The sequence below is a fragment of the Ruditapes philippinarum genome, unplaced genomic scaffold (genome assembly GCF_026571515.1).
Source record: "Ruditapes philippinarum isolate M1 unplaced genomic scaffold, ASM2657151v2 ctg370_1_1_1_1, whole genome shotgun sequence".
NCBI classification, from domain to species: Eukaryota; Metazoa; Mollusca; class Bivalvia; order Venerida; family Veneridae; genus Ruditapes; species Ruditapes philippinarum.
This window is the reverse complement of record NW_026852008.1, coordinates 186,355-214,140: the sequence shown is the minus strand read 5'-3', so window position 1 is coordinate 214,140 and position 27,786 is coordinate 186,355. Positions and strand designations below refer to the sequence as shown.

Genomic DNA, 27,786 nt, shown 5'->3' with positions numbered 1-27,786 from the left:
TGCCACTAAAAGAAGTTATTTGTTAATTAGTTGATTTCTGTAATACAAACAGGACACAGTTGACATTCTGGTCGGCTGGCATATAGACTCGACACAGCGTAATGGAGTGATAGACTTCACATCAAAGGCTCTCATATCATTTAAACAATTCTGGGTATCAGATCAGCCATTTACACAAGAACTTCTTGGTCAGTTCCTAGAAGATATGGAGGCTTATGCAGAGGTCAGTAGATAACTCTTATGTTTTGATACTGTAATTAAAGGATAATCATCTCAATGTTCTCTATTGTGTGCAAGCAGTTAAAATTTAAGAAATTTAAAACTTACATGTATTAAATATGGAACAGTGAAATTTCTGCTGTTTGAAAATTTATGAGATGGTTTTGGTCAATGTTTATTTCATTTTTAAGGATATATCATTATAAATATTATAAAGCTATGTAGCCAAATTGTAGCTATTTTTGTAAACATCTTGTACAGGATCTAAACATAGTGTTACAAGATAAGCATGCAAAGTCGAGAGTTGACATACCAGATGAGGTGGTAAAGATTGGATCACTGTTGAAGGTTTTCTCTACTGTTATCAAAAGTCTCGGTGAAGATTTTGATCCACACAAGTCAAGGTTGATGAACATGCATTACTTTCTGGAGGTAAGTTACACATATAGTTATACTGTACATTCTTTGAGATTATTTGGTATATAACACTTGAACGATGCTAAGCAGATCCTTAGAGATATTTTTCTGACTTACTAACTAGTGTCATAAAACATTTTGGTCAGCATATCTTGGTATGCTACTGATCTCTAATAATATAAGTCTTTGTAATCAGCCAGTTAGCTCAATTCAGTGTAAAACATTTGCTGAAAAGATTTTTATGGGTTTTACATTCTCTATCAGGCTACTTATTTGTCTCATCCTATGACAATTTTAATGTCTTTTCTCTATAAGTCAGATATCTGTTATATTCTTAGGTTTTGTTTCCTTCACTTGAATATTTATTTCCATGAAATTGATAATAAATGTTAAATTTTTTGTTGACATTTACTTGAATATTTATTTCCATAAAATTGATAATAAATGTTAAATGTTTTGTTGACATTTACTTGAATATTTATTTCCATGAAATTGATAATAAATGTTAAATTTTTTGTTGACATTTACTTGAATATTTATTTCCATGAAATTGATAATAAATGTTAAATTTTTTGTTGACATTTACTTGAATATTTAGTTCCATGAAATTGATAATAAATGTTAAATGTTTTGTTGGCATGAACTTGAATAATTCTGGGAAATTGATAATAAATGTTAAATTTTTTGTTGACGTTAACTTGAATATTTATTTCTGTGAAATTGATAATAAATGTTAAATTTTTTGTTGACATTACCTTGAATATTTATTTCCTATATGAAATTGATAATAATCGTTAAATGTTTTGATGATATAACCTTGCATATTTATTTCTTTGGAATAGATAATAAAAATTAAATGTTAGTTTATGAATTGAAATACTTTTTCTCATACAGATTATAATTATAATATATTTTTATAGGTATTTGAAAAGACAATACATGCAATAGATACATCCATGAAATGTTACTTTTCTGAGTATGTTGTAATCACAGGTAAGGGAAGTTATATTGCTGATAATTCCAAGATTTATGTACATATTTCTGTGAGAGAAAAAGCAATAACACATAAATGTTGTTATGATTGGACAGATTTGTTTACTTTAGACTTTATTCATTCTAAAAATTTAAGGCAGTAAACTGTTATCATTATAAAAACAAAGTGCATGTATATTGAACCAGTGGTATCATTTATACTAAAGAATTGTCTGAAAACGTGTGTATTATTTCTCCATACTGAAGTTTTTGCTGTTTGTAAAAGACATTGAAGGAAATGTTGTTTTTCATGTGATAAATTCGATAAATTCTTCCATCTTGCTTGTGCTATAATGTGGAAGTCTTATATTGGTAGACAAAATACAAGGAGCTCTATTTGATTACCTAAACATTATTATTAATATGATTTACTTTCAAACTAGAAATTTCTTAAAAGTAAATGACAGACAAAACTGTTGTGATTTCAGCTGATGACTGTTTGTTTCTGCTGTTGAACCTCATTAAACAGGATATTCTGTCATGCCAGGAAACATTGTTCAGTTATGTTTCTACAGTTATGTTTCCTGTACATAGGGTCAGGAACAAATACTCTTGTATGGCATTGAAAATTATGAAAAAGGTATTTATATATAATATTCTGTTTTCAACTTACATACAAAAATGTAACACAACATTTCACATTTTTCAAATCTACGATCTATTGTAATATGTTGTTCTCGCAGGTTAACAGCTACTTGATTGATAAATTTAGGCTGTTAAAAAAATATTCTTTATGATAAATGATACAAATAGATGACTCATACATATACAAGTGTACAGTCTTTGACGTTAGTTTTTAGAACTGTATTATGATATTTTATTTTGTTTTAATTTTAAGAAACAAATAAGCCTGTTGTTCCAACCTTGCAAACCAGATTGTGTAAATATTACTGTTTTTTTTTCAGGTGATAGAATTATTTGGTGTACAGCTGCCAGTACAATGGTTATCACATGTATTGAAGCCTGATTCACTACTTCATACTTGTAAAACATCCATCTCACCTGAGGTAAGTAATAAATACTGGAAATTGAAATACATATTGCTTAAACTCATTATTGTTTTGATATAGCCAATATTTAGTTGATAGTATAACTGTATGAGCTTTATTTAATCCACAGTCTGCGGACTTCCATTGAATTTAACTAAGTAACAAGTGCAAACCATGATCAGCTAACAAATTTTTGCCATTTGTTCATTGTTTGCACTGATAGCTATTCAGTCTGTACATATTTTAAAATTTCCCCCTAAAAATGATGAATTAATTTGTCCATTCAAGATATTTAAAATTAAGGGTTATTAATGTATGGAAATAGAAATTATCCATTTTTTAGAAATCAATGTTTAATTCAGAAGTGTTATTGTTTTAGTTAATACAAATTTATTTTAGTTTGATTGTGTTGGAACTATAAGCTTATTAAAACACTCTCGAATCTGTTCCTGGAACCAACTGGTACTAAGCATGAATGTAACGTTTCTTACTCGAGGAAACAATGGCTTGTCCCTGACGGGGTTTGAACCCACACTGTCAGCAATCCTTAGATTACTAATAAAACACAATAACCACTCGGCCATGCCACCACTCATTATATAATTATGTGTTTGATGTAAATAATTTTCAGGTATTAAAGGAGCTGTCATCAGTTTATCAGAGTCTGCTGAGTCTGAAAAGCATTCCTTTGTTAGAGGAGACATACAGGTAATAAACTGTCTACATGTAGTATGTATGATGATAGAGATACAGGAAGAAACAATGTGTCTAAATTAAAAAGGAAAAGTTACATGTTGAATGTTATGTTTTCATTGTGTTAGTTTCCTTCATTTATTTACTAAGCAGTGCAGGCAGTTGCAATGCAAAAAGATCTATGCCAGCTGTATAACACTAGATTCCAATCCACATTTGAATTGATGATTTACTGTCCTGTATATTCCGTATGATATAATCTTTAAAATTGATAATAAATAGCACAACCATAACGTTAACTCAGAAGAGTTTACTGGTAAAGTTAAGTATGTGATAAGCCATTTACTTAAATTGCATCCTTGCATAAATCAAGCCTTAACAATTTTGCTTCAAGTTAATTGCTGTGTATTTATCAAGAAAGGTAAATATGATGATGTTTCAGGCACTTGTTGGGAGACATACAGTGTGGGTTTAATAGGTTACTCGAGAGTAGTGGAGATGATAACTTGATAGAACTTGTACCTAACAACCCATATAGCAGTGTTAAATATAACAAACGTGAAGCCGAGGCCACATGCATATTCTGTCTGTATGTACTGGGGGAGATAGGCAATACCAAGAACAATCTGATTGGTGTAAGTAGATTCTCAAATATCAGGTATTCAACGTTAATCCTGATAGTACATACATAGATATACCATGAACAGCCTGTTAAATATAATTGTCACTTATTAAAAGACAATTTCCTAAGATTTTATTTGTTACCTGATAAGCATAAATATATAAAATGTAAGGCGGTATAAAGTTAATGGAGAGAAACAAGCAGATATATTTAGTATATATTTACAGATGTGGGCATTATCACCAAGCCTGTTTGACTTGTACTGTAGACATCTGGATGTTGTTCGAGCATCTATTAGTATACAGTATCCAGCCTTACAGTATGCCATCTTACAGTCACTGTACTCTCATGCTACCAGGTAGGAAGTTTTATATAGATACAATTTAAGTTATTTATGTTGACTGTAATTTAAATTTTCATACAATTGAAGCAGGTACTTAGATTCTCTTCTCAAGTACATGCATGATTTACATTCGTAGTTCAATACATAGGAAGTATAAAGGCAACGAGTTATATGATTTCCATTTTATTTAATATAATCATTTGACCTTGTAAATCAATTTGTAACATACTCCAGATAGGGTTATAACAAACTTGGTGAATTTAAATTCTTTGTTGTTGTTATATAATTAAACAGAAATACAACATGACATTATAGTACCATAAAGATTTTCAAGTTGTTTTTGATTGAGCATACTTTGATTGTATATTTTCAGACATGGGAATTTCATATCAACAAGTGCGCTATTTACCCAAAACACACCTTTGGAAGGAGCATTACTTGCCAATGTAAACCCCAGCACAAGCTCTAACTTTACACGGCTTCTCAAAATGTTGGCAGACTTATGTACACACTCTAATACTGCATTTGATTGCAAGTAAGTATACTAAACTCCTCAACAATGTTGTATTTTAATCAAAATAGTAAGTTCTTATGTGAAGAAAATGTGTTAACTGTAACTTGTATTTCCATTATAATGTCTCTCCAACTTAAAATGGAAGTGAAAATTTCCTAATCTTTTACTATTGCTACATTATAATATTTTTTTCAGGATTAAAGAAAGCCAAATTTCCTTTTAAATTTGATTTTAAGTCGTATAGTATAGATCTGATGTTCTTAGTCTTGGAGATAGACATGTATGTTTGGGGTAAATGTAACACTACATATTGGTGTTCATTTAGACAACAGCATATTGTTCTGATAATAAAATGGTCTGTCGTTTGTTTGATCACTAGATATTTGTGTTAATCTAGACTGCTGGCTTTGAAGTGGGTATCAGAGATTATATCAAGCCTGAACACAAGTCAGCATGTATACACAACCCGGCAGTTCCTGACCTTGGTTCAAGCACTGTACCACCTTGGCTATGACCAGGAGGAGGAAGTTGGTGCATCTGTACAGTGTTGTCTTACTAGCCTGTTTAAAAACCCGAAAGCATATCCTAAATATATTGTGAAGGGGTAAGTTTATGATTATGCCCCCATTTCGAAGAAAAGGGGGTATATTGCTTTGCACTTGTCGGTCCGTCGGTCTGTCGGTCCGTCGGTCCGTCGGTCCGTAGACCAAATGGTTTCCGAGTGATAACTAAAGAACCCTTAGGCCTAGGAACTTCAAACTTGGTATGGTGATTGGTCATGACCAGTAGATGACCCCTATTGATTTTTGGGGTCAAGGGTCAAAGGTCAAGGTCACATTGACCTTGAAAGCAAAAAACGGTTTCCGATCAATAACTAAAAGAACCTTAAGGCCTAGGAACTTCAAAAACTTGGTATGGTGATTGGTCATGACCAGTAGATGACCCCTATTGATTTTTGGGTCAAGGGGTCAAAGGTCAAGGTCACATTGACCTTGAAAGCAAAAACGGTTTCCGATCAATAACTAAAGAATCTTAAGGCCTAGGAACTTCAAACTTGGTATGGTGATTGGTCATGATCAGTAGATGACCCCTATTGATTTTGGGGTCAAGGGGTCAAAGGTCAAGGTCACATTGACCTTGTAAGCAAAAACGGTTTCCGATCAATAACTAAAGAACCTTAAGGCCTAGGAACTTCAAACTTGGTATGGTGATTGGTCATGATCAGTAGATGACCCCTATTGATTTTGGGGTCAAAGGTCAAGGTCACATTACCTTGAAAGCAAAAAACGGTTTCCGATCAATAACTAAAGAACCTTAAGGGGGCCTAGGAACTTCAAACTTGGTATGGTGATTGGTCATGACCAGTAGATGACCCCTATTGATTTTGGGGTCAAGGGGTCAAAGTTCAAGGTCAGCATTTACCTTGAAAGCAAAAAAAACGGTTTCCGATCAATAACTAAAGAACCTTAAGGCCTAGGAACTTCAAACTTGGTATGGTGATTGGTCATGATCAGTAGATGACCCCTATTGATTTTGGGGTCAAGGGGTCAAAGGTCAAGGTCACATTGACCTTTAAGCAAAAACGGTTTCCGATCAATAACTAAAGAACCTTAAGGCCTAGGAAAATATTCAAACTTGGTATGGTGATTGGCATGATCAGTAGATGACCCTATTGATTTTGGGCTGGTCAAGGGGTCAAAGGTCAAGGTCACATTGACCTTGTAGGTAAAAACGGTTTCCAATCAATAACTAAAAGAACCTTAAGGCCTAGGAACTTCAAACTTGGTATAGTGATTGGTTATGACCAATCAGATGACCCCTATTGATTTTGGGTCGTTAAGGGGTCAAAGGTCAAGGTCACATTGACCTTGTAGGTAAAAACAGTTTTCGATCAATAATGAAAGAACCCTTAGGCCTAGGGACTTCAAACTTGGTATGGTGATTGGTCATGATCAGTAGATGACCCCTATTGATTTTGGGGTCAAAGGTCAAGGTCACATTGACCTCTTAGGTAAAAACGGTTTCCGATGAATAACTAAAGAACCCTTAGGCCTAGGAACTTCAAACTTGGTATGGTGATTGACCAGCGAGATGACCCCTATTGATTTTGGGGTTAAGGGTTAAAGGCAAGGTCACATTGACCTTGTAGGTAAAAATGCTTTCCGATCAATAACTTAAGAACCCTTATGCTAGGAAACTTCAAACTTGTATGGTGATTGGTCATGACCAGCAGATGACCTATTGATTTTGGGGTCAAGGGGTCAAAGGTCAAGGTCACATTGACCTTGTAGGTAAAAACGGTTTCCGATCAATTTACTAAAAGGCTTAGGCCTAGGAACTTCAACCTTTGTGTGATGATTGGTCATGACCAGCAGATGACCCCTATTGAGTTTTAGGTGAAGGGGTCAAAGGTCAAGGTCACATTGACCTTGTAAGTAAAAACGGTTTCTGATCAATAACTCAAGAACACTTAGGCCTAGGAACTTCAAACTTGGTATGGTGATTTGTCATGACCAGCAGATTACTCCTATTGATTTTTGGGATTAAGCCCAAAGGTCAAGGTCACAATGACCTTGTAAGTAAGAAAAACGGTTTCTGATCAATAACTAAAGAACGCTTCGGCCTAGGAACTTCAAACTTGGCATGGTGATTGGTCATGACCAGCAGATGACCCCTATTGATTTTGGGTCAAAGGTCAAGGTCACATTGACCTTGCATGTTAAAACGGTTTCCGATCAATAATAAGAGAACCCTTAGGCCTAGGAACTTCAAACTTGGCATGGTGATTGGTCATGACCAGCAGATGACCCCTATTGATTTTGGGGTTCAAGGGGTCAAAGGTCAAGGTCACAATTGACCTTGTAGGTAAAAACGGTTTCTGATCAATTTACTAAAAACGCCTAGGCTTAGGAACTTCAAACTTTGTATGATGATTGGTCGTGACCAGCAGATGACCCCTATTGAGTTTTGGGTCAAGGGGTCAAAGTCATGACCAGTAGATACTTTATAACCCTCATTAATTGTTTGATCACTGGGTCAGAAGTCATGCATAATAACCTTATCACATGACTAATTGGCTGCTGATAGGGGGCATACATGTTTTACAAACATATCTTGTTTATTCTTGCCTTAGAATGTAACTTTACTCAGTGTTAAATAGACATTTTGTCATTATCAAGAAAAAAATGATGGTAATATTCAATAAAGACAGCTGAAAACTTTGAATTTGGATTACTCACTCTAGTTTTACTGTTAACCTTATATTATTTGTTTTTGTAATATTTGTATTCTTGTTCTATATTTTTGACACATACTTATATTCTTATAATATATTTTTGTAATATATAATGGTTTTGTATTAGTTTTATATTTTCTTTTTGTTTTGTTAAAGGTGTGTAAAGCTATGTATGTACAGACTATCAGAAGGCAGTGGTAACCTGACAGAGGCATACTTCTCTCTATTATGTTTGTTACCTGTCAATGTGTCAGCTAGGTAAGTCAAGATTTTTACTTTCAGAGAAAATAATTGGAAAGTATATAATTAAAATACTTTCTTTGTAAATATGACTGATTTTTTGTGCAATATGTTCATTATAATTCATACGAGTTATAACACAGTTTGTAATTTTTATTATTAATGAAGTACTGCGAATTCACCTATATTCGTGGGCACGAAATTTCGTGGTTTTATCAAAACCGGCATTTTCGTGGGTTCTTAAATTCGTGGAATTTCGTTTTCTTGTTAAAAAAAAATTCAGTAACCTAATGCAAATTAATCTTAAACTTAATCGCCGAACATTTTTACAACATGTACATATCTTTACTTGTCACACAGCGGTTGTCAATAAATTTAAAACTTGCCTTTGGGCATAACTAATATAGCACAGTTACTGCCGATAATTGACTGCAATTAACACATTTATGTGACATGATATGCACCTCCATTGCACACACTGCCCCTGTAATTCGCCGATGTAAACATCGCATAATTTATACGACACCTGGCACGTTTTAACTAGCGAGTTTAAAAGTTTACACCCTGAATTGGTCTTAACATATTTTAGGACAGTAACTACACGAAACGTCACAGCGACTGTGTAAATTTACATGCATATAAATTATTCTCGGTAAATAACATGAGCATATGCGGATCTTGTAAAAGTCGGTGGCGTCTTTGATGTTTACGGAATACCATTCGCACAAATACAGATTAAAATTCATATAAACTGGATCATTTAAAAACGTCAAAAGAAAGTAAAATAAATCTGTTTAAGCGATCGTATTTTTATAGTTTTGTGTACTTACGTCATTAATATCAAAGACTTTTTTTTTTTAATTAATAAGAGCAAACTGACAATTTTTATTAGCGCTAATTATTGCACTGCCTGGGTTCCCATATTTACTCGATTATGTCAAGTATTCTTGTTAACACAATCAAGTCCTAGTAGACTACAACGATCAAGTATGTATATGCGACATTTGTGACAGTCAATTGAGGACATATAATCGAGTTTTCTTAATATTGCAAACGGATTTAATATGTCACTAACCTGGTTATCTGTCTGTAATTACATCCGTTTCACGAAATATCGACCGGAAAAGAGCCGACGCGAGTTTGTAATATATAGAACAGAGACTGGGTAAGAAGTATTTGTTGGGATAAAAGTTCGTTGGATCTTAAATTTGTGGATTGATCTACCCACGAAAACCACGAAAATTCGTGCCCCACGAATAATAATGATTTTACAGTAGTTTTCTTTTGATTTGTTAGAAAGGGTGAAGAATTGTTCAGGTGACCAGATTTGTGTATTTGAAAGAAATGAGAAAAGATGATTATCTTGATGCCCAATAATCACTAATAATGCTTGGTGTAAAGCAGATTCTCTCAGATAACTTAATTGTTTATACACTTTGAGATTACTTTTTTATGTGTCCTTAATATTGATATTGCTTTAAATTTAAGAAATACAACAATATTTAAAGACTACTATTAATGTACCTTAAATTTTATATACTTACAGTAAAAACAATGGTTTATACATGTTGGATGAAGACATGCAGTTGGTATACAATGATTTGACAGTAGGATTACCTGCAATGTGGCATGTTTGCAGAAACTACTCCACCAGGGTACCTCTCGGCTCATTCCACTCTCACAACTTTAAACAAGTACTGGGATACCTCCTTCATAACAACCATGTCAAGTATGTATTAACAAATTTTTGGAAGAAATCTTCCAATTTTTAAATCCAGATAAAATAGAACAGAGACATAGCTGTCAACTTATTTGTAAGAATTTTATTTACCGACAACTCAATAATCTGTGTCTACTTGCTGTTTAAGCTTTAAGGAAAATATTTTCAGTAGATCAAGTTTTCTGTACTTTCATAAATGTTTGAATGTAGAGACTTAATTTCATATTAAGTTCTTATAACTTGAATCATTAGACTTAATTTGTATTATGTATTCATGTGGTGTTTTGATGATTTTTTTTCTTTTGCAGACAAACTGGTTCTTTGGCATGGTTAGAATCTATGTATTATTCTGCACAAAGAGTGAACAGTAAACCAGACTGGAAAACAGCAGATGGTCAATTCATGCAGAACTATGTAAGATAATAATTTCAGATTAAAGTTGTTCTAAAATTAGACATAGGATTTTACTATGTATAATATTGATTGTTCTGCTGAGAATATGTCGTAATACATCAGAATGTTTTAAGTAAGGCTAGCCATTTGTTATAATACCTTTCCTGACAAAAACCCAGCATATTTAACAGAGTTATATTTATATAACTTAAGTCTGTAATTTGAATTAAAAAGTAGGAAGTAATAAAGTGAAAGTTTGTATGATCATCTTGTAAATGATCTCTTTTTTAACAAATTAACTTATACATTGTTTCAGATATCAAGAAATACAAGTGTTCAGTGGTTCTGGGCTACATGGGAAGCCTCCCAGTTCTGTATACTAACAAGGTTGAAGACTCCACTAGGCAAGCCACAAGAGACTTTCATGTCTATAGAAGCTGTGCTGAAGTCACTGGCTATTGAAATTGAAAACCAGAATACAGAGGATGAAGGGAACTCAAGGAAAAGTAAATACTTATCTTACTTTGAATTATTATCATTTTCATGTTCTAGTTTAGAGGTCAAAAGTTTTTTTTTTCAAGTTGTGAGGTTCTTTTGAAATAATACACAGAGGAGCTACATTAATCTCGGACATTGAGTATAAAAGTAATTTGTCTATCTCTGCACATTTCCAAATTATATGGTGTGTATGGCCTGTCATATGCAGACAAATTGGTAAGTACTTGTTAGTTATCTAGGAATCTGGTTAGGTAGATCGACCATCAAAATAAGGCCAGAAACATGTTAATTCAATATGAAAACAGATTAACAAAAAAAATCTAGTTATTTCAAGATCATGATCATTCTTTAATTAAAAGATGTATTTTTTGTCTTACAGACAAGAAGTTTGAGAGTGAGGACAAAGCTCTGAGAGTAAAGTTATTGTTACAATTCATGGAACATTTGGAAAAACAACTCTATAATGCTTATGAAGGGGCTGCCATTTCCATGCCAGCTTTACCGAAGGTAGTAATAGACTTCTATGCATTATGTATGTTATAATAAACTTGACTGATAGAATTCTTTATGTATCGATATATAAAAAAATCTTTTGTTTACTATAAATACAAAATAGTCAGAATTATTATGTGTTTTCCTTTAGATAGCATACAAGTAGTATTTTTTGCTTATTAAACAAAATCAGGAATTTTTTTTTTCAATTTGAATTAGGTAAAAACTGATTTAAATGACCAAGTCAAGAATTTTTATTTATTAAATAAAGGCCACCGGCCCAAAGAACATATACAAAACATACAGTTTAATATTTAAAGGTTTGTTTAAAGTCATGTGATTGTTGACATATTCTAACACAAGTATTGGTGATTATATGGCAGGCTGTAAGAACATTTTTTCGAACCAACAAGAACACTTGCCAGGAATGGTTGTCACGTATACGTATCTTCGTGCTGAAGATATCACTTCATTGTGGAATGTACACTTCTGTTGTAAGACATGCTTCAGAGATACTTCACGAGATGAAGGAACTAGATCATACACAGGTATATGGTTTAATATATCTAACCTTGAAATATCTAAGATGATTTCACTTTTAAAGTGTCCAAAGAAGCTCTATATTTTTTATGCTAAATTATAGCATTTTGATATCAAATTAGTAACATTGACAGTGCACACCTTAAATTCAAGGTATAACTGTTCTGTTACATACTTTAAACATTGCTGGCTTAAATGAGGAATGTTTTTCATAAATTACACTGTAATTTGAAAGGTTTGCCATATTTTTAGTCATGTTAAAATTTTGAGCTTTTGCTGTGATAATAACAAATATATGTCATCTTTATAGAGCCAGCTAGTTCAGCACCTCAGTTTAGTTGGACAAGACTCATTACTGCTGACTTAATCTTGAAACAACTGATATACAGCTGTATATTCAAAACACGGCAAGTCTATTTCATGAATACAAAGCATGATATTCAATATTCACGTGTATTTTATATGTGTTTTACTTGTGTGTGTTTACAGGGGTCTGAGTTTGAGACGGTGATACAGTTTATGGTAGAAGCCCTGTGTCGGCTAGGAGAGGCTGATGCCGTACAAGGGTTATATAACTGGTGTAAAGATGTCATTGGTAGAAAGATTACATGGATCAAAGCTGCTGTAGAAAAAGCTTATGGAAGGTAGATTTAATTTTGTGTTTCTTTGTATACCTAAAGGTAAATTAAAAAATAGATAGTAACGCAAACTGTACCTAAAATTGTAGATTGTTTCATACTTTAAATTAATACATATTTTATAGTTATAATATTTTTAGACATAAAGATTTTACAATCTTGAAAGTATCTTCTTGACTTTTAACATGCAACCTGTCAAATTTGTGCCATTGATATTGTACAACTGTTGTGAATTGTATTTACGATATATATGGATTCAGAATAGAAATTCATCCATGCTGTTTCAATGCTTCGTTTAGATTGAATATGACCTTTTCAGTTTATTATCTTTTAAAGATAGAGAAATAGATCTTTAGTCTATAGATTTTTAAGGATTTTCAGAAAATAAACAACTTCGAAATATAATTCAGATTTGTGGGTATTAGAGATTCTTAATTCAGCAAAAAATAACTAACATACTTTAAAGGACATCATTATGATATGTTTATTTATTGTGATAAAAGATGATAGAATGATGAAACCATGATTTGCAGTAAAACTAATACCCATAACAAAAGCAAACATTTTAATATGCTCGATGTAGAGATGTAGGTAAAGTTCTCATTTTATTTTCTCCAAACAAACATTATTAACATGATAATTCCTAGAAGGAACATGAGAATATTTGTGTAATTTATTATGTTCTATGATATATTATTAGGTATGAGATAGCAGCAAAGGAGTATAGAACAGTGATAAAGGTGTTGTTACAATCAGAAGAGGAGGAGGAGACACATCATGATAGTGAGACAAAGTCAGATAAAATTACCAGTATCCTGAGTAAACCTGGAGCAAATGATACCATTACAGCACCTTCCTCGGCTCTTACCACCAAAGTCAATATGTTTGTCAATGAGGTTAGTTTGTATGTGCTTAAATTTTAAAATGAATTCAATCAAAGTTTTCTCACCGCTGTGGGTTCGAATCCCGACAGGGTCTGCGGATTCTTTCATGTGAGGTAGCTATCCAGCTAGCTTACGGAACGTCGGTGGTTCTACTCAGGTGCCCGTTCGTGCCAGAAATAATGCACGGAAGGGCACCTGAGGTCTTCCTCCACCAGTAAAGCTGGAACGTCGCGATATGACCTATACTGTGTCGATGTGATGTAAAACCCAAAACAAACAAACAAAAAACAATCAAAGTTTACTCACTGATATGGGTTCTAATCATGTGTTGAACTTGGGCTCTTTTATGTGAGGAAGTTGTTCATTTTGTATATTGAAGGTTGTTGGGTCTCCTTTGGCACCTGCTTGTGCCTGAAATAACATATAGGTACTTAAGGTATTCATCTACCAGAAAAATTGTCATATGACCCTGACAATGTTGGTGTGACTTAAAACTCAACCATCCTCCCCCCCATACACATACAAAGATATAAAACTTTAAATAAGAAATAAATTATTCTAATATGCATAATAAGAATTATTGATTGGTCTATCATCTTTTAGTCACCCTTATCAAGTAAACTGTGTGTGTTTGTGATGAATAAATAAACATTAAATTTCATGCAATCTGCCCTTGTGTGATATATATATAGAATTAAATATTTTCATTTTTGCTGTGTTGAAGCAATTTAAAACTTAATTTATTTATATTGATAGATAGTGCCGTGGGATTACTGTATTCAAACATCATCATATTCGAATGTTTCTGTTATAGGTGATGGACTGTTATATACAGCTAAATGACTGGGAATCTGCTCTAGAGTGGCAGGAGGTATATACAAAACTACGTACAGAGAGTTCTCACAATCTTTCCCAACCCACATACAACATGGATATGTGCTTAATCAAGTATGATCACATTATTTTGTTTAGTATAAACATATTTGTTGTAGCTTATTACTGACAAACCATGAAGTTTATTTGCAGTCTTGTAATGTGGGCCCTTTTATCAACTTCACAACTTACATAATGGTATCGTGGAAATATACTTTCACTTGTTTGATCGTTAACTGGTACTCGTGTCAAATAAGGAAACATTGATGCAACCCTTACAGTGTTTAAACCAATGATCCATTTAGGGGCAGACACCTTAACTAGTTTTTTACCTGTCCCTGTTTGATTTTGTAACAGTATATTTCTTTCCTTTCTGTGTTGATTCGCTTGTTAATTTACCTGTATTTATAATTACATTTCTCAAATTTTTTTAAAAGTTGTTTTTTTAAACAAAAGAAAAAAAAGCTTTTTTCCACTTGGAATTTTTAAATTTTTAAAAAATTTAAAGGGGTTATTTTTAACATTTTCTTGTTTTACCAACGAAAATTGTATGGTATTCAAAATGATATTGTGATATTTAAAAATTTTTTTTATTTTTTAGAGCCCCTGTCAGTTTTTGGGTTTTATTCAGTGAAGGAGTAGAAAACATAAAATTTTGAAAACCCCGTCTGTCAGATTGTCCCCGGGGATAGGGGGAAGGGGGATTGGCAGGGAAACCCCTTTGGGGAGGCTTGCAGCTACAACAGGGAAATAATTCAACAATCCAAGTAAGACCATCATATTCTGTTGTTGTTAAATAATTTAAGGGATCACAAATTATGTCTGGAAGAATATTTCTTTATTTGTGGAATCACTCAAGACCCTGCCAGCAAATGTCCATGCTTAATTCATTTACCTTACCAATGTAATTTTATTTGCTAATTGTGTATAACTTGAAAAGAAAATAAGTTAATTAATGTACTCACCTTGTAATAAAGCATAATGACTTCGTTATTTAGTCTGGACCTGTAGGGTTTTCTTTCCTGTACTGTACATTGAGTTGATACAAACTTTCAAATTGTTTACTCAAAACTCTTACATATGTCATACTGTCACAAATTGTTTTTATAGGTCAGATATATTAACAAATATACAAGAAACAATGGATGTATGTAAGTCAGTATTGAGGATACAGGGGATGGACTGGCCAATTCTGGCTTCCTCTAATGTGGTTGAGCTCTTGACTTCAGCTTCTACTCTCAAAACACACATTGAAATGGCTACAGGAAAGGTAAAATATTTAAAATGCTTAACCCTTTCCTTCGTGAGCAAATTGTGAAAAATGGCCGTTTTCACTGAAAAGCCTCCAGTTACAAGTTCAAACTGCTATGAAACTATGAAAAATGCTTCAATACTTATCAAACTTAATACAATTGTTGACTGGACCAATGCCTTTGTAACGACTTGCTCAGTCTTAAATTTCATGTTACCATGGTAACGAGGGGACATCTCAAAATTGCCAAAAATCACTATTTTGCCTCGATTTTTTCCATCAAAATTTATTTCAAAGTGCTGCAACTTCTCAAGGGATTGAGATAGAGTCAAAGGCTTTTCAGCGTTGGTTACACGTTACCTTATGATCGACCTGGGGTCATTTTTAGCCTCTCACAAGTCCAAAATTTCCTTGGCGATGCGGGGGATTCTGCCCCCCCCCCCTTCAAACCCCCCAAACAGAAGGGGGCACATCCCCCTTCTGGCAACCCCCTGATGTATCTTTTGGATGGGGAGCGGCGCCGAAAAAGTGCTCACTTTTTAAGCAACATTTCTCAAACGAAAACATGTGTTTGGGGCCAAATAGGACATTTTTTCACTATTTCAGGCCTAAAAAGGGGGGGGGGGTCGAAAAGTGCGTTGTTTTTGCGTATATATCAGGTAAAGGGTTAAAAAAAATTTGAAATATGATTTTGTATGGGATGTTTGTTAAAGACCACTTTTTGTGAATTTTTTTTTTTTCTACATTGCCAATGCAGGATTCATGTTATTCTAGAAAAGTCCATGAAAATTGGTTTGCTTTTGAAAAGCTGTATGTTGCATTGAAAAAAAATGGTGAAATGGTTCTTGGATTTGACATAATCTTGAAATTTTCAAATTACCTTGAATTTATATTTTATTCAAGAAATCATAAACAATAAAAATAGTGAAATAAAAAATCATTCAAATCTGCTTGTTACTGGTCTATAGTTAGTATGTTCAGGACTTAGAGTACAATCCCCTTCTGCAAGAACTTTAACACTCATTGTTCCGTACTGGCTGCTCCCAGGAAGGGAATCGAAAGTGTGTCTATAAGCTTATAGCTTCTTACACAATCAAACTAAAATCAATTCTGAATAATAAAATCACCAAGTAGCAAGTAATTACAAGTATTTCATATTTTGGTATGAAAACATAATTGTATGTCCAGTATGCTGTCAAGATAAGTATAAATTTTCAAATACAGTCTATATGTTGAAACCCAAATGATGAAAGTACTTAGAATGTTTGAATGGCTTTTTGCAGCAATGCCTGAAAATTTGTTTCCAAATATAGTAGAGAAATCATTGTATTGAAATGGAAAAAGTATAGTGAGTTTTGGTTCGACACTTGAGTATGAACCATTTAATGTATGTTGAGAATTGTTTTTATGATTTTAACTTGTTATATAATAATATAGAATGTTTACTGTGGTTATTTTCAGGTACCTATGTTACCATTGAGTGAGAGATTATCACTAGATGAGTCAGATCACAGTATTAGTATGTTTCTACAAGCCATCCGTGCTGTAAAACTGCAGAACTTTGTTGCTGATTACGGTAACCCTGGTAAGACTGCCATTCACTTAAATATGTAGTAATTACTTACATAAAGCTGAAAATATATCTGTAAAAAATAAGTATATTTGTTTGTTAACAGATTTTTTGGCACATGTTTCCAAAAATTTTTTTGAACATATACCCGGGTTAATTTTGTTTTAGAATTTTAACAGGGGTTTCCCCTTTACTTTTTTTGGGGAAATTTCCCTCTTTTACTTTTTTTTAAACCCCTTTTTTTTTTTTGAAATATTTTAAAAATATTAAAAGCTCAAAAACATTTAAAAAACTAGTCCATAGAGATGAGGTCTAACTATTTCCATTGCCTTACAACAATTACTGCTAATTATTTTCATGATTTGAAGTTGTGTTTTGTTAAGTAATATGCATGTGACATATTAGGTGCATTTACCAGTATGAAAAGTTTTGAGTTTAGAATTGTTTTGTTAATAATTTCAGAGTTGAGTGATCAGCTGTGTAAACTTCAGTTAGCAACATCCTCTTTGGCCAGAAAACAGCACAATTTTAACCTGGCAGAAAGACTTACTGTTAGACCAGGCTGGTACCTTGCTTCATGGAATATCAGAAAATGACTCGGATATTGATACACTTCAGATTGCTCTCAAACAACTGTACAGTGTGTCCTCATTGAAGAAACTAGACATTTTAAGAATAGAACGCGAGTCAGCCAAGCTTTTACACAGTGTCGGAGAGCCTTTGGAATCTGTTGACATTTTGTCAAAAAGTGTTGTCAATTATACATGCTCTGATAAAGTGCGTACAGCTTTATGTAGTGAACTTTGCTCACGGTCACTGCTCACTCTGGTCAAGTGGTTACAGGTGGATCATAAATTGTTATCAAGTCTAGCATTGAAGGTTGGTCAGGGTGACGGGAAGAACTCAGTATCACAGAATATAGAACAGTTACTAGAGCTGGAAGAAAAGACAGCTGAATGTAACCACACCCTTATCATAAATGGAGCGATTTCTGGTAAGTTATTTCATTTCTTCATTATATTCTTATACACATGGGGATAAAATATTAAGGTGGTTTGTCATTTAGTTTGTAAGTGGTGTTTTAAGTTTTACTTATGTAATTGACTGGAATTTTAAATGTACATTGAATTTTGTGAATAAGTGAAGAGTAAATATCAGATAAAAGTGGTTTCTCCTGTATTTAAAAAACACACACACACCAAAAAGTGTAGTTTATGGTATGATAACTAAAGTTTAGTTGTATTTGTACACATTTTATACTATCTGGATGCTCATAAGGAATTCTGCCTCTTTTTGTATTATTTGAGCTATAAATTTGTTGTGCATTAAATAATTTTCACTTGATTTCTAGATTTAATGAACCATGTGTTTAAGATGTTAAAAATTTCAGTACTGTTCATATTGCAGTATTATGTTAAATGTTACAGATTTGAGGATAGGAGATAACCCTATACTGACTGACACAGATCGTATAGTTGGTAGACTACTGCACCTGAGTACTATACAATGTGATACTCTACCTAAAGCATGGTATGCTCTCGCAGGATGGTGTTATAAGTGGGGGAGGAAAGCTGTAGACAATGCCAGTCATGGTACTGTTCAACTCTTTCCAGATGAGAGAACTCAGATACTCTCACTACTTCCTCAGGTAAACATGTGTGTTGTTTTAGTTGTTTTTTCTTGAGATTGGAAAAGAAATTTGCTTACACGCAATGTTCATTTAAAGGTCATTGCAACTGCAGTACATGATTTCCATTAATAATTGTCATACCCCAGTATAATTGTGCATCAGCCTAGAAGGGATAAAACCATTGTTTGGGTAAAATTATCTTGATTAAAGCTGTTGTTTTGGTAATATTTACTTGAAAAAACTTCGTTTTTAGCTCGACTATTCGTAGAATAATCGAGCTAATGCAGTCACCCATTTGTCGGCGTCGGCGTCCCTGTGGTTAAGTTTTTGTATGTAAGCTGGTATCTCCATAACTACTGAAGGGAATGGATTGAAACTTCACACACTTGTTCTCTGTGATTATCTAAGATGATTGGCACAAGTCCCATAACTCTGATTTGCTTTTTTACATAATTATGCCCCTTTTTCGACTTAGAAATTCTTGGTTAAGTTTTTGCGTGTAAGCTGGTATCTCCATAACTACTGAAGGGAATGGATTGAAACTTCACACACTTGTTCTCTGTGATTATCTAAGATGATTGGCACAAGTCCCATAACTCTGATTTGCTTTTTTACATAATTATGCCCCTTTTTCGACTTAGAAATTCGTGGTTAAGTTTTTGTATGTAAGCTGGTATCTCCATAACTACTGAAGGGAATGGATTGAAACTTCACACACTTGTTCTCTGTGATTATCTTAGATGATTGGCACAAGTCCCATAACTCTGATTTGCTTTTTTACACAATTATGCCCCTTTTTCGACTTAGAATTGGTTAAGTTTTTGCGTGTAAGCTGGTATCTCCTACTGATGGGAATGAATTGAAACTTCACACACTTGTTCTCTGTGATTGTATTGAAACTTGAAGGGTTTGTACCTTTTCCTACAATTTTATGTATTCATATAGGTAAGCATTATTATACTCAATGAAACACCCTTGTGACAAATTTTCAAATAGTCGAGCGTTACTGTCCTCCGACAGGTCTTGTTTATAAAACCTATTGATTTGTAATTGATTAGATAAAACCTGTTGTTTTGTAAAAAGGCTTTGAAAAAAAAGAAGTTTTTTTGGAAAAGAGGACTAAGTAAAACCTGCAACTTTCTTTTGGTGATATTTACTGGGGTATGTTTTCTATTGTAGCCAATCAGTATGGATGAGACAGAAGCAGTGTTGAACATTCTGGGTCAGATACATTCTGGTATGACCAGTGAGGAGGATATCAGTGATCAAGATCAAGTAAATACCATAAACACTATTTTATTGACAACTTTGATAACTTTGCTTACTAAAATCTTTTACTTAGCAGTAATATGATAAGACCAAAAGAAAAACAGGATTCCTATGATAAAAAAAGTATGGCAAGAATTGATAATTGTATAACAAGAACCAAAACTTACTTAAAGCTGTTTGCCTTAAAGTGACATTATGCTCATATTTTCATAGTCAAGTTGAGCTGAATTGACTTTATATTTCACAAGATTGACTATCAAAATTGTGTTCGACCAACAATTGATTTTGGAAAATGTTTTGAATAAAATTATAAACCTGCCCAAAATTTAAAAAGACTGCCCCACTCTTTTTATAAACTAAGCGTTATAGGTAAATTCTTACGGATATTTACAGAAATTTTGTTTGGATATGTGCGTTATTTATTGTTTATGTGAACTTAATTATTAAATCAAAAAGAATTATGGCAAAATGAAAACTTATTTTGATCATCACCCGTTCACTCACTATATACACTTGGATGGGCATAATGTCACTTTAAGTTAAATATACTCATTGAAAAATCATCAAAGAAAAATAGATCTATTGTTACTATTTCATCACCAGATCTCCACATTGTTAATAATGGACTAATTGATATTTCTGCATATTGTTACACTTAATTGTTAATAGGATATATTTGTATGACAAACAATTGTCCAGATATCTGGTAATTGTATGGTTTCTTTTCAACATGAATCTGGAGGTGTGCTGCTTTAACAAGTAGAAAACCTGTGAATGTAAACTCATATTTCTAAAATATTTTCACAAAAAAGGGAGTGTTTTGATGTGACATGATTGTATTTTATAAACAGAGTCAGTATGATGATGGTACAGAGACTACAAGACGTCAGTTGTTGGCTTGTAGTCCAGTCCTAAAGACAGCTGATGAGAAAACTGTCGACAGTTTACTAGAAGTATGGAGGGGAGTGGTATATAGAATATATCACTACTACCAGCTGTCAGCCAGTGCTTATTTCAAGTTTCTTAAACTAAATGGAGGGGTAAGTTAAATCACTTGGTTGAACAATGTTAATCTTGAATATGTTTGTATCTTTGTAAATCATGAAAAGAAAAAAAGTTAATGTTCTGCCAGTCTTGATATCTATTTTACAAATATTCACATGGTTGGAACAAGATTTGTTCACACGTTAAAGGAAACAATCCCATTTCCTTAGAATTTTAATGGTATTTTTTACTTGTATATTAATATGTGTAAATGAATGAACTTAAAGGATATGAGGCATTGTGAAAAGTTATCTTGATATTTTCTTTATTCTCGTTATGTATTAGCTTGACTTACAGCAGTCATCTGTTTATTAGAGATGCACCATATATTCAAAAATGTATTATAAATTATGTTACAGAATGACCCATTGAAGGAAGACAACACTGAAGACTGTAATGTTATAAGTACATTACGTGTACTCCGCCTACTTGTAAAACACGCCTGGGAGTTACGTAATGTCCTTGAAGATGGTCTGGCTGCCACGCCCACTGCTCCATGGAAGGGGATTATACCGCAGTTGTTCTCCAGACTAAGTCACCCGGAGGGTTATGTAAGACAGAGTATATCAGATCTGTTATGTAGAGTGGCAGAGGATGCTCCACACCTGATTGTGTACCCTGCAGTTGTAGGAAGTTCTACAACAGTACTTGATACCAAATCTGAAACTGGTAATTAGTTTTAGTTGACTTGTAAACTTTATGATTTTAGCTGTCAATAGAACGTAAAAAGACTGTTCCAGGTTTTCTTACGGACCCAAAAGTTTGCTAATTGCACTTTATTGTTAATTGTTTATAATTGTTTTTTAAAGGTTTTCAAACCTATTGATAATATTGATATTGGTATTGTTATCACAAGTATTGAAGTAACCAATTTTTTGCATATTTACAACAAAGTGAATTTTAACTTACATGTGTATTAAGCTTCTTTATCTTTCCTTTAGGATTTATTCATATAAATTTATATTGTTTACCTGATAAAGCATGAATCATGGAAGTGGAATATTTTGGATGGTCTTTTTTTACATTTGAAAGGGATTCCATTAAATTGCTCTGAATTGTTAAGCAATAAGTTTTACAATTTTCAGGTTTGTTGAACAATTACCTGACTGAGAATGTAGAGGTTGATGGTGACATAGAAAATACAGAAGATGTAGGTTCCCAGGATGATGATGATTTACCTGCAGAGTTAGAGGCCGAGTCAATGTTACACAGCTGTATATCATCTATGTTAAATACACTGGCTGCAAACTTTCCACAGTGAGTGTGCTTTGAATAAAAACAAAGTTGTATAAACATCAATCCTTCATGTTTTCCTAATGTAACCTGTCAAATTCAGTTATTATAAAGTTATTATTAGGTTTTTTAACTCTTTTACATGAGTTTATTGCTGTTCAGATGATTATTTATGATTGAGAAATTACTTAAAGTTTAGAATAAAAAAAAGGAATAAATCTGAAATACATGAATGAAAAAATTTTCTAATGCAACTCAATCTTTATAGCAGTGTAAAAAAAACGAAAATTGGTGGTCATCAGTTTGCTAATTTTTTTATTGACTCATATAACGAAAAGCGATACTTGATTCTGTCCAAATATTTTTCCTTGAGCAGTCCATTGTTATTAGTTAAAATTGTTTAGATATAAAAATACTGTTACTGAGCTGGTATCTGTTTAAAGTATAGGTAGACCTGTCATTATTGTTTCCTGCAGAAAAAGTTCATAGAAGTTAATAGTTTGAATGATCATATTTCAGAATGATTTCTGATGTGAAGCAGCTGATAGAAGAGTTGCGTCGTATCACATTACTGTGGGATGAACTTTGGCTTGGTACATTGAATCAACAACACCAGGATGTGGAGAGACGTATTGCACAACTTGAAAATGAAATCAAGAAAGTGGAGAAGAACACGGCTCTCAGCAAGGAGGAGAAAACTGCCATCATTAAAGAGAAACATAAGACTGTCCTTAAACCTGTAAGTTTTAACTGACTTTAAGAACATTGTAGTTGTAGATGATATTTAATTTAAGATGAAGAAGTTGATAAAGAAATAACAAGAAATCAGTTCATAAGACATGCATGCTCCCACATGTCACTGTTTGTCAGTCTAAAGTCTAAAATAAATGCAGTTAGGGAGTCTTGTAAAAAAAATAAAAATTAAATTTTCTGCTAGAAATATTTTATGTACGATTTTAACAGGGTTTTGTTGTTGACTGAATGAAAAATTTTCTCAGTTACGACTCAGTTACGAATTTCACTACTGTTAATTAAAATGTATGTCATTTGGTAATCATTAATTTCGGATCAATTTATTAACAGACTGTTTACATGATGGAAAGATTACATGAGATAACATGCCAGACAACATCCACTCCACATGAGAAATGGTTCCAGGAAACATACGGTGTACTGATTAGTAATGCTCTAGAGAAACTGAAAAATCCACCCAATCCTAGTCATCCTAGAGCTAGCTGGCATCCATTTAAACAGGTAGTCAGTTATATGTTGTTTGCCTGAAATACTTAATGTCTGCTTAATGTAAGCTACAATGTATTTGCTTTGGTTTAAACGTATTTATTCATCAAAACATTTAACAAGTGAACAATATTTACAAAGAACATTTTTGGATTGGACAGAAAGCTATAAAGCTTATGAGTGTCCTCTCTATTTGAATTATATGTGGTTGAATGATATAGTAAAATTATTATTAACTTTTTCCAGAATCTAACAAGCAATTGATTGAATTATCATATAATTAAAAGTAATAATAGTACCCATTATGGAAAATGATGCAGAATGAAAATGAAAAATTATGTTATTTATATATGAACCAAAGAATACAAATTGGTATCCAACAATAAAGCTTTAAATTTATTGTAGGGGTTTCTAGGAATGATAATCAGATTTTTATAATGTTATCATTTCTATGATTTTACACATATAGATTCACGTAAGCCTGCAGAATAAGGCTCAGAAGCGTAGCAGTCTTGTACTTACCATGGATGACATAAGCCCAAAGCTTTACTCTCTACGTAACACAGTGATCGCAATGCCAGGGCTGGGGACTGCAGGGCAGATTGTTACCATTGAGTCTGTATCCAACACTGTTCAGATACTCCCTACAAAAACCAAACCCAAGAAACTTGTTTTTAAAGGATCAGATGGCAAAAGGTACAAGCTATGTGTACTACTAGATAGATTTATTAGTATTTTCTCCTTTGTTATGTTGTATGAGTATTTTGTCATATGACATGTAAACATTCCTCTCCTTATTCTGTACTTTTTTGTCCTTTTATGCACTCAGATGCTAAGTCTGTTTATTAAGATATAGTAAAGCATGTTTTAATGTTCATTTTAGTATCTAACATTGGTATTATAATTATGTTAGTTTGTTTGTAAAAATTTGATTGATATTGTTTATTTCAGATACCCTTACCTGTTTAAAGGCCTAGAAGATTTACATTTAGATGAAAGGATCATGCAGTTTTTGAACATTGTCAACAATATGTTTGCCTCTGCCAACAAGTACGTATTGCTCCTTTAATTGTTTGTTCATAAGAGAGACGGTAATATACAAGGCATATAGATTTTTTTCCCTTAAGCTCAAGCTTGATGGTTAAACTTATAAAGTATATTTACTTGAATTTGTTTAATGTAAATTATGAATACTATTTTACATTTTAGCTAAAATAATACTGAATAGACCAAACTGATTAAAATTTCCTTAAATTTACAGCATATAGTTTGAGGTATAATATTTAAGAATTGTTTAATTATAGAAAATAGGTAGAAAATATAAAATGCTATATTGTATGGTTTCAGGGGAAGTCATGAGCTATATAGAGCACGCCACTATTCTGTCACTCCTCTGGGTCCCAGGTCAGGTTTGATCCAGTGGGTGGATGGTGTTACACCACTGTTTGCCTTGTACAAGAGATGGCAGCAGAGAGAGGCTTTGATGCAAATGTTAAAACAACAGGCAGCTTCTGGTTCTAGTTCTACAGCACAGCAGCCATCTATACCAAGACCCAGTGAAGTCTATTACAATAAACTGACACCTCAGTTAAGGGAGAAGGTAAGTCCACGTAAATTTGATATACTGTGTAGTTAAATTTTAATTAATACGTGTCAGGTAGGAGATGTTATGTCCATAGTATTGTCTGGGTTAATGCTAGTCTGACACGGCATTACTTTAAAAATAGAATAAATCATTTTTGGGCATGATCTCAAAATTTTGGTATTAATTTTAAAGCTCAGCAGTACAGGATTCAGGCAAGTAATTTGTTGTGGGCTGGAATTGGCAACATCTTATAGTGAATGGTAAACTTTGCATAAAAGTTATAATATGAGATTTTACAATATTCAAGTTTGTTAAAGTGGACTTACCTGCTTTACAGTAGTTTATAATGTTTATAGGGTATCAAGGATTTGGAAAGCAGCAGGAAGGACTGGCCTATCTCTGTGCAGCGTAAGGTGTTAGAGGAGCTGATGTCCGAGACACCCCGTGATTTACTTGCCAAAGAGCTGTGGTGTACAAGTACAGGGCCTAATGAATGGTGGTATGTTACACAGACATATGCTAGGTCTACAGCTGTAATGTCTATGATTGGATATATCATAGGTCTTGGTGACAGACATCTTGATAATGTGATGGTAGATCTAGCCACTGGAGAGGTATGATTTGTCAAATATTCTTGTTATTTATCTTTTCGGGGGAAGAAGATGGGCATTAGAATATGGATGCAAAATTTAAAACAAATGTACTGTCAAAAACATACTTATATATTGAACTTTTTAAGCCCTTACAAATAATCCTTCATCTATCTTGACAAAACTATTTATCATTTAAAATAAGTACCAACTGAATAGAAAACCTTGTAGCCATGATCAGACATGATTTTAAGTAACAAATTCATTAATATTCTATGATACTAGCCTTATTGTTATAAACTCACTGTTTAAATTATAAAAGAAGTGAAATACATGTATTTTGTTCTTTATTGAATGACAGGTTGTTCATATAGACTACAATGTGTGTTTTGAGAAAGGAAAAGGTTTACGTGTGCCAGAGAGAGTACCATTCAGGTTGACCCAGAATATAGAAGCTGCCCTTGGAATCACTGGTATTGAGGTAAGTTATTCTCCTCCTTTGAAGTACATATATCCCACTCATTGCTTGATGATCCTAATCTCAATTCAACTAGTCACCACACCTTTTAAAGCAGAAATCATCAGATACACAGGTTATAAAGATTGTAATGTTTTAATCTGCATAGTGAAATTTTTCATTTTCTTGGTAAAGAATAATATGTTATATATATCATTCAGGGAACATTCCGTTTGGCAAGTGAACATGTTATGAAAACTCTGAGGAAAGGACGTGAGACATTACTTACACTGTTAGAAGCATTTGTGTATGATCCACTGGTAGACTGGACAACTGGTAATGAAGGAGGTTATACTGGGGCATTCTATGGTGGGGAACTTGCTACAGGCACTAATGCCATGGAGAGTAGACAAGGGAAGTTAGACATGGAAAGGGAGATCACTACTAGTATGTTCTCTATTAGAGTTGCTGAAATGAAGGTGGCTTGGCTTCAAAACAGGTAATTTACATGAATAGTTATATTCATTTTCAGCTTTACAATATTTTTGCACTTGAAATTATATACACATATCTGGAGGATTTATTTTGAAGATTTTAAAGTTTGACTTAATGGTAACAGATCTTTTATTGTAATTGTATACAAGCAGAAGAATTTGTGTTAAGTTTATTGTTAGTTTTATATGTATTCATTTGTGTCAATTGTAGGAGCGCTCAATTATCTTCTGTTCCCATAAAAATCATCAGTCCATGTTCGAGTGTATATATGTAATGTAATTGTATGTTTATAGAGATGAGATGGTTCTAGTATTACCACGGATACAGTTACACCTAGATGATCGTACACAGAGAATTACAGAGTACTCTGAATGTATGCAGGAAGAGGAGAAATTGCAGGGACTGAAACAAGTTGTTATAGAGGCATTGTCTAACAGTAACAGTTCCATATTTACATTACATGACAGGTTTGTAGGAAATAACCTGTTTTATCTCATATCTCTTTTTAGTTGGTTTGTTTAATGACAGTTCTAAAGTTTACACTTTTTATTGTGTTGTGAGCAAACATTTTACTTGTAAAAAGTAATGTAAAAATATAGCTTTAATAATTTTGTATATGTTATTTTCTTTGAGTGAATCTTCACAATTAAAATTTTATTGTCTTTAACATTAGAGTGGATTTGGTCTGTGAGATTTTAAGTTACACTTAAACAGTAATACAGTAATCTGCTGTCTGGCATTACTTAAAAACAATAAATGATTCTGCGGGTCCGTAAACTTTTACTTTAAATGACATCTCCTCATAAACCACTTAGCCAATTTCATCCAAACTTCACAGGAATGTTCCTTTGGTGGTCACCTTTAAAAATTGTTCAAAGAATTTAATTCCATGTAGAACTCTGGTTGCCATGGCAACCGAAAGAAAAAACTTTAAATATCTTCTTTTAAAAAACCCAAAGAGCTAGAGCTAAGATATTTGGCATGCAACATCTTCTAGTGAGTGTCTACCAAGTTTGTTCAAATAAAAGCCCTGGGGTCAAAATTGGCCCCGCCCCAGGGGGTCATTGATTTTCCCTATAT

The 27,786-nt window shown here is 33.1% G+C and overlaps 1 protein-coding gene across 1 annotated transcript in view; it reads left to right on the top strand.

The window, feature by feature from the left end:
- Positions 1-27,786, top strand: part of LOC132746503 (serine/threonine-protein kinase SMG1-like) — a 64,141-nt gene that overhangs the window by 11,081 nt on the left and 25,274 nt on the right. Inside the window, 37 exon segments of the mRNA XM_060735689.1 lie at positions 53-223; positions 481-651; positions 1,557-1,629; positions 2,097-2,248; positions 2,574-2,675; positions 3,289-3,365; positions 3,793-3,985; positions 4,200-4,330; positions 4,689-4,850; positions 5,227-5,433; positions 8,221-8,322; positions 9,851-10,033; positions 10,333-10,438; positions 10,734-10,923; positions 11,295-11,422; positions 11,791-11,955; positions 12,437-12,591; positions 13,286-13,481; positions 14,284-14,417; positions 15,453-15,612; positions 17,056-17,179; positions 17,627-17,712; positions 17,714-18,158; positions 18,592-18,812; positions 19,974-20,069; positions 20,915-21,103; positions 21,467-21,776; positions 22,193-22,364; positions 22,860-23,079; positions 23,424-23,594; positions 24,049-24,275; positions 24,531-24,629; positions 24,927-25,179; positions 25,521-25,778; positions 26,116-26,235; positions 26,433-26,710; positions 27,000-27,173. Of these exon segments, the coding sequence (XP_060591672.1) occupies positions 53-223; positions 481-651; positions 1,557-1,629; positions 2,097-2,248; positions 2,574-2,675; positions 3,289-3,365; positions 3,793-3,985; positions 4,200-4,330; positions 4,689-4,850; positions 5,227-5,433; positions 8,221-8,322; positions 9,851-10,033; positions 10,333-10,438; positions 10,734-10,923; positions 11,295-11,422; positions 11,791-11,955; positions 12,437-12,591; positions 13,286-13,481; positions 14,284-14,417; positions 15,453-15,612; positions 17,056-17,179; positions 17,627-17,712; positions 17,714-18,158; positions 18,592-18,812; positions 19,974-20,069; positions 20,915-21,103; positions 21,467-21,776; positions 22,193-22,364; positions 22,860-23,079; positions 23,424-23,594; positions 24,049-24,275; positions 24,531-24,629; positions 24,927-25,179; positions 25,521-25,778; positions 26,116-26,235; positions 26,433-26,710; positions 27,000-27,173 (6,401 nt within the window).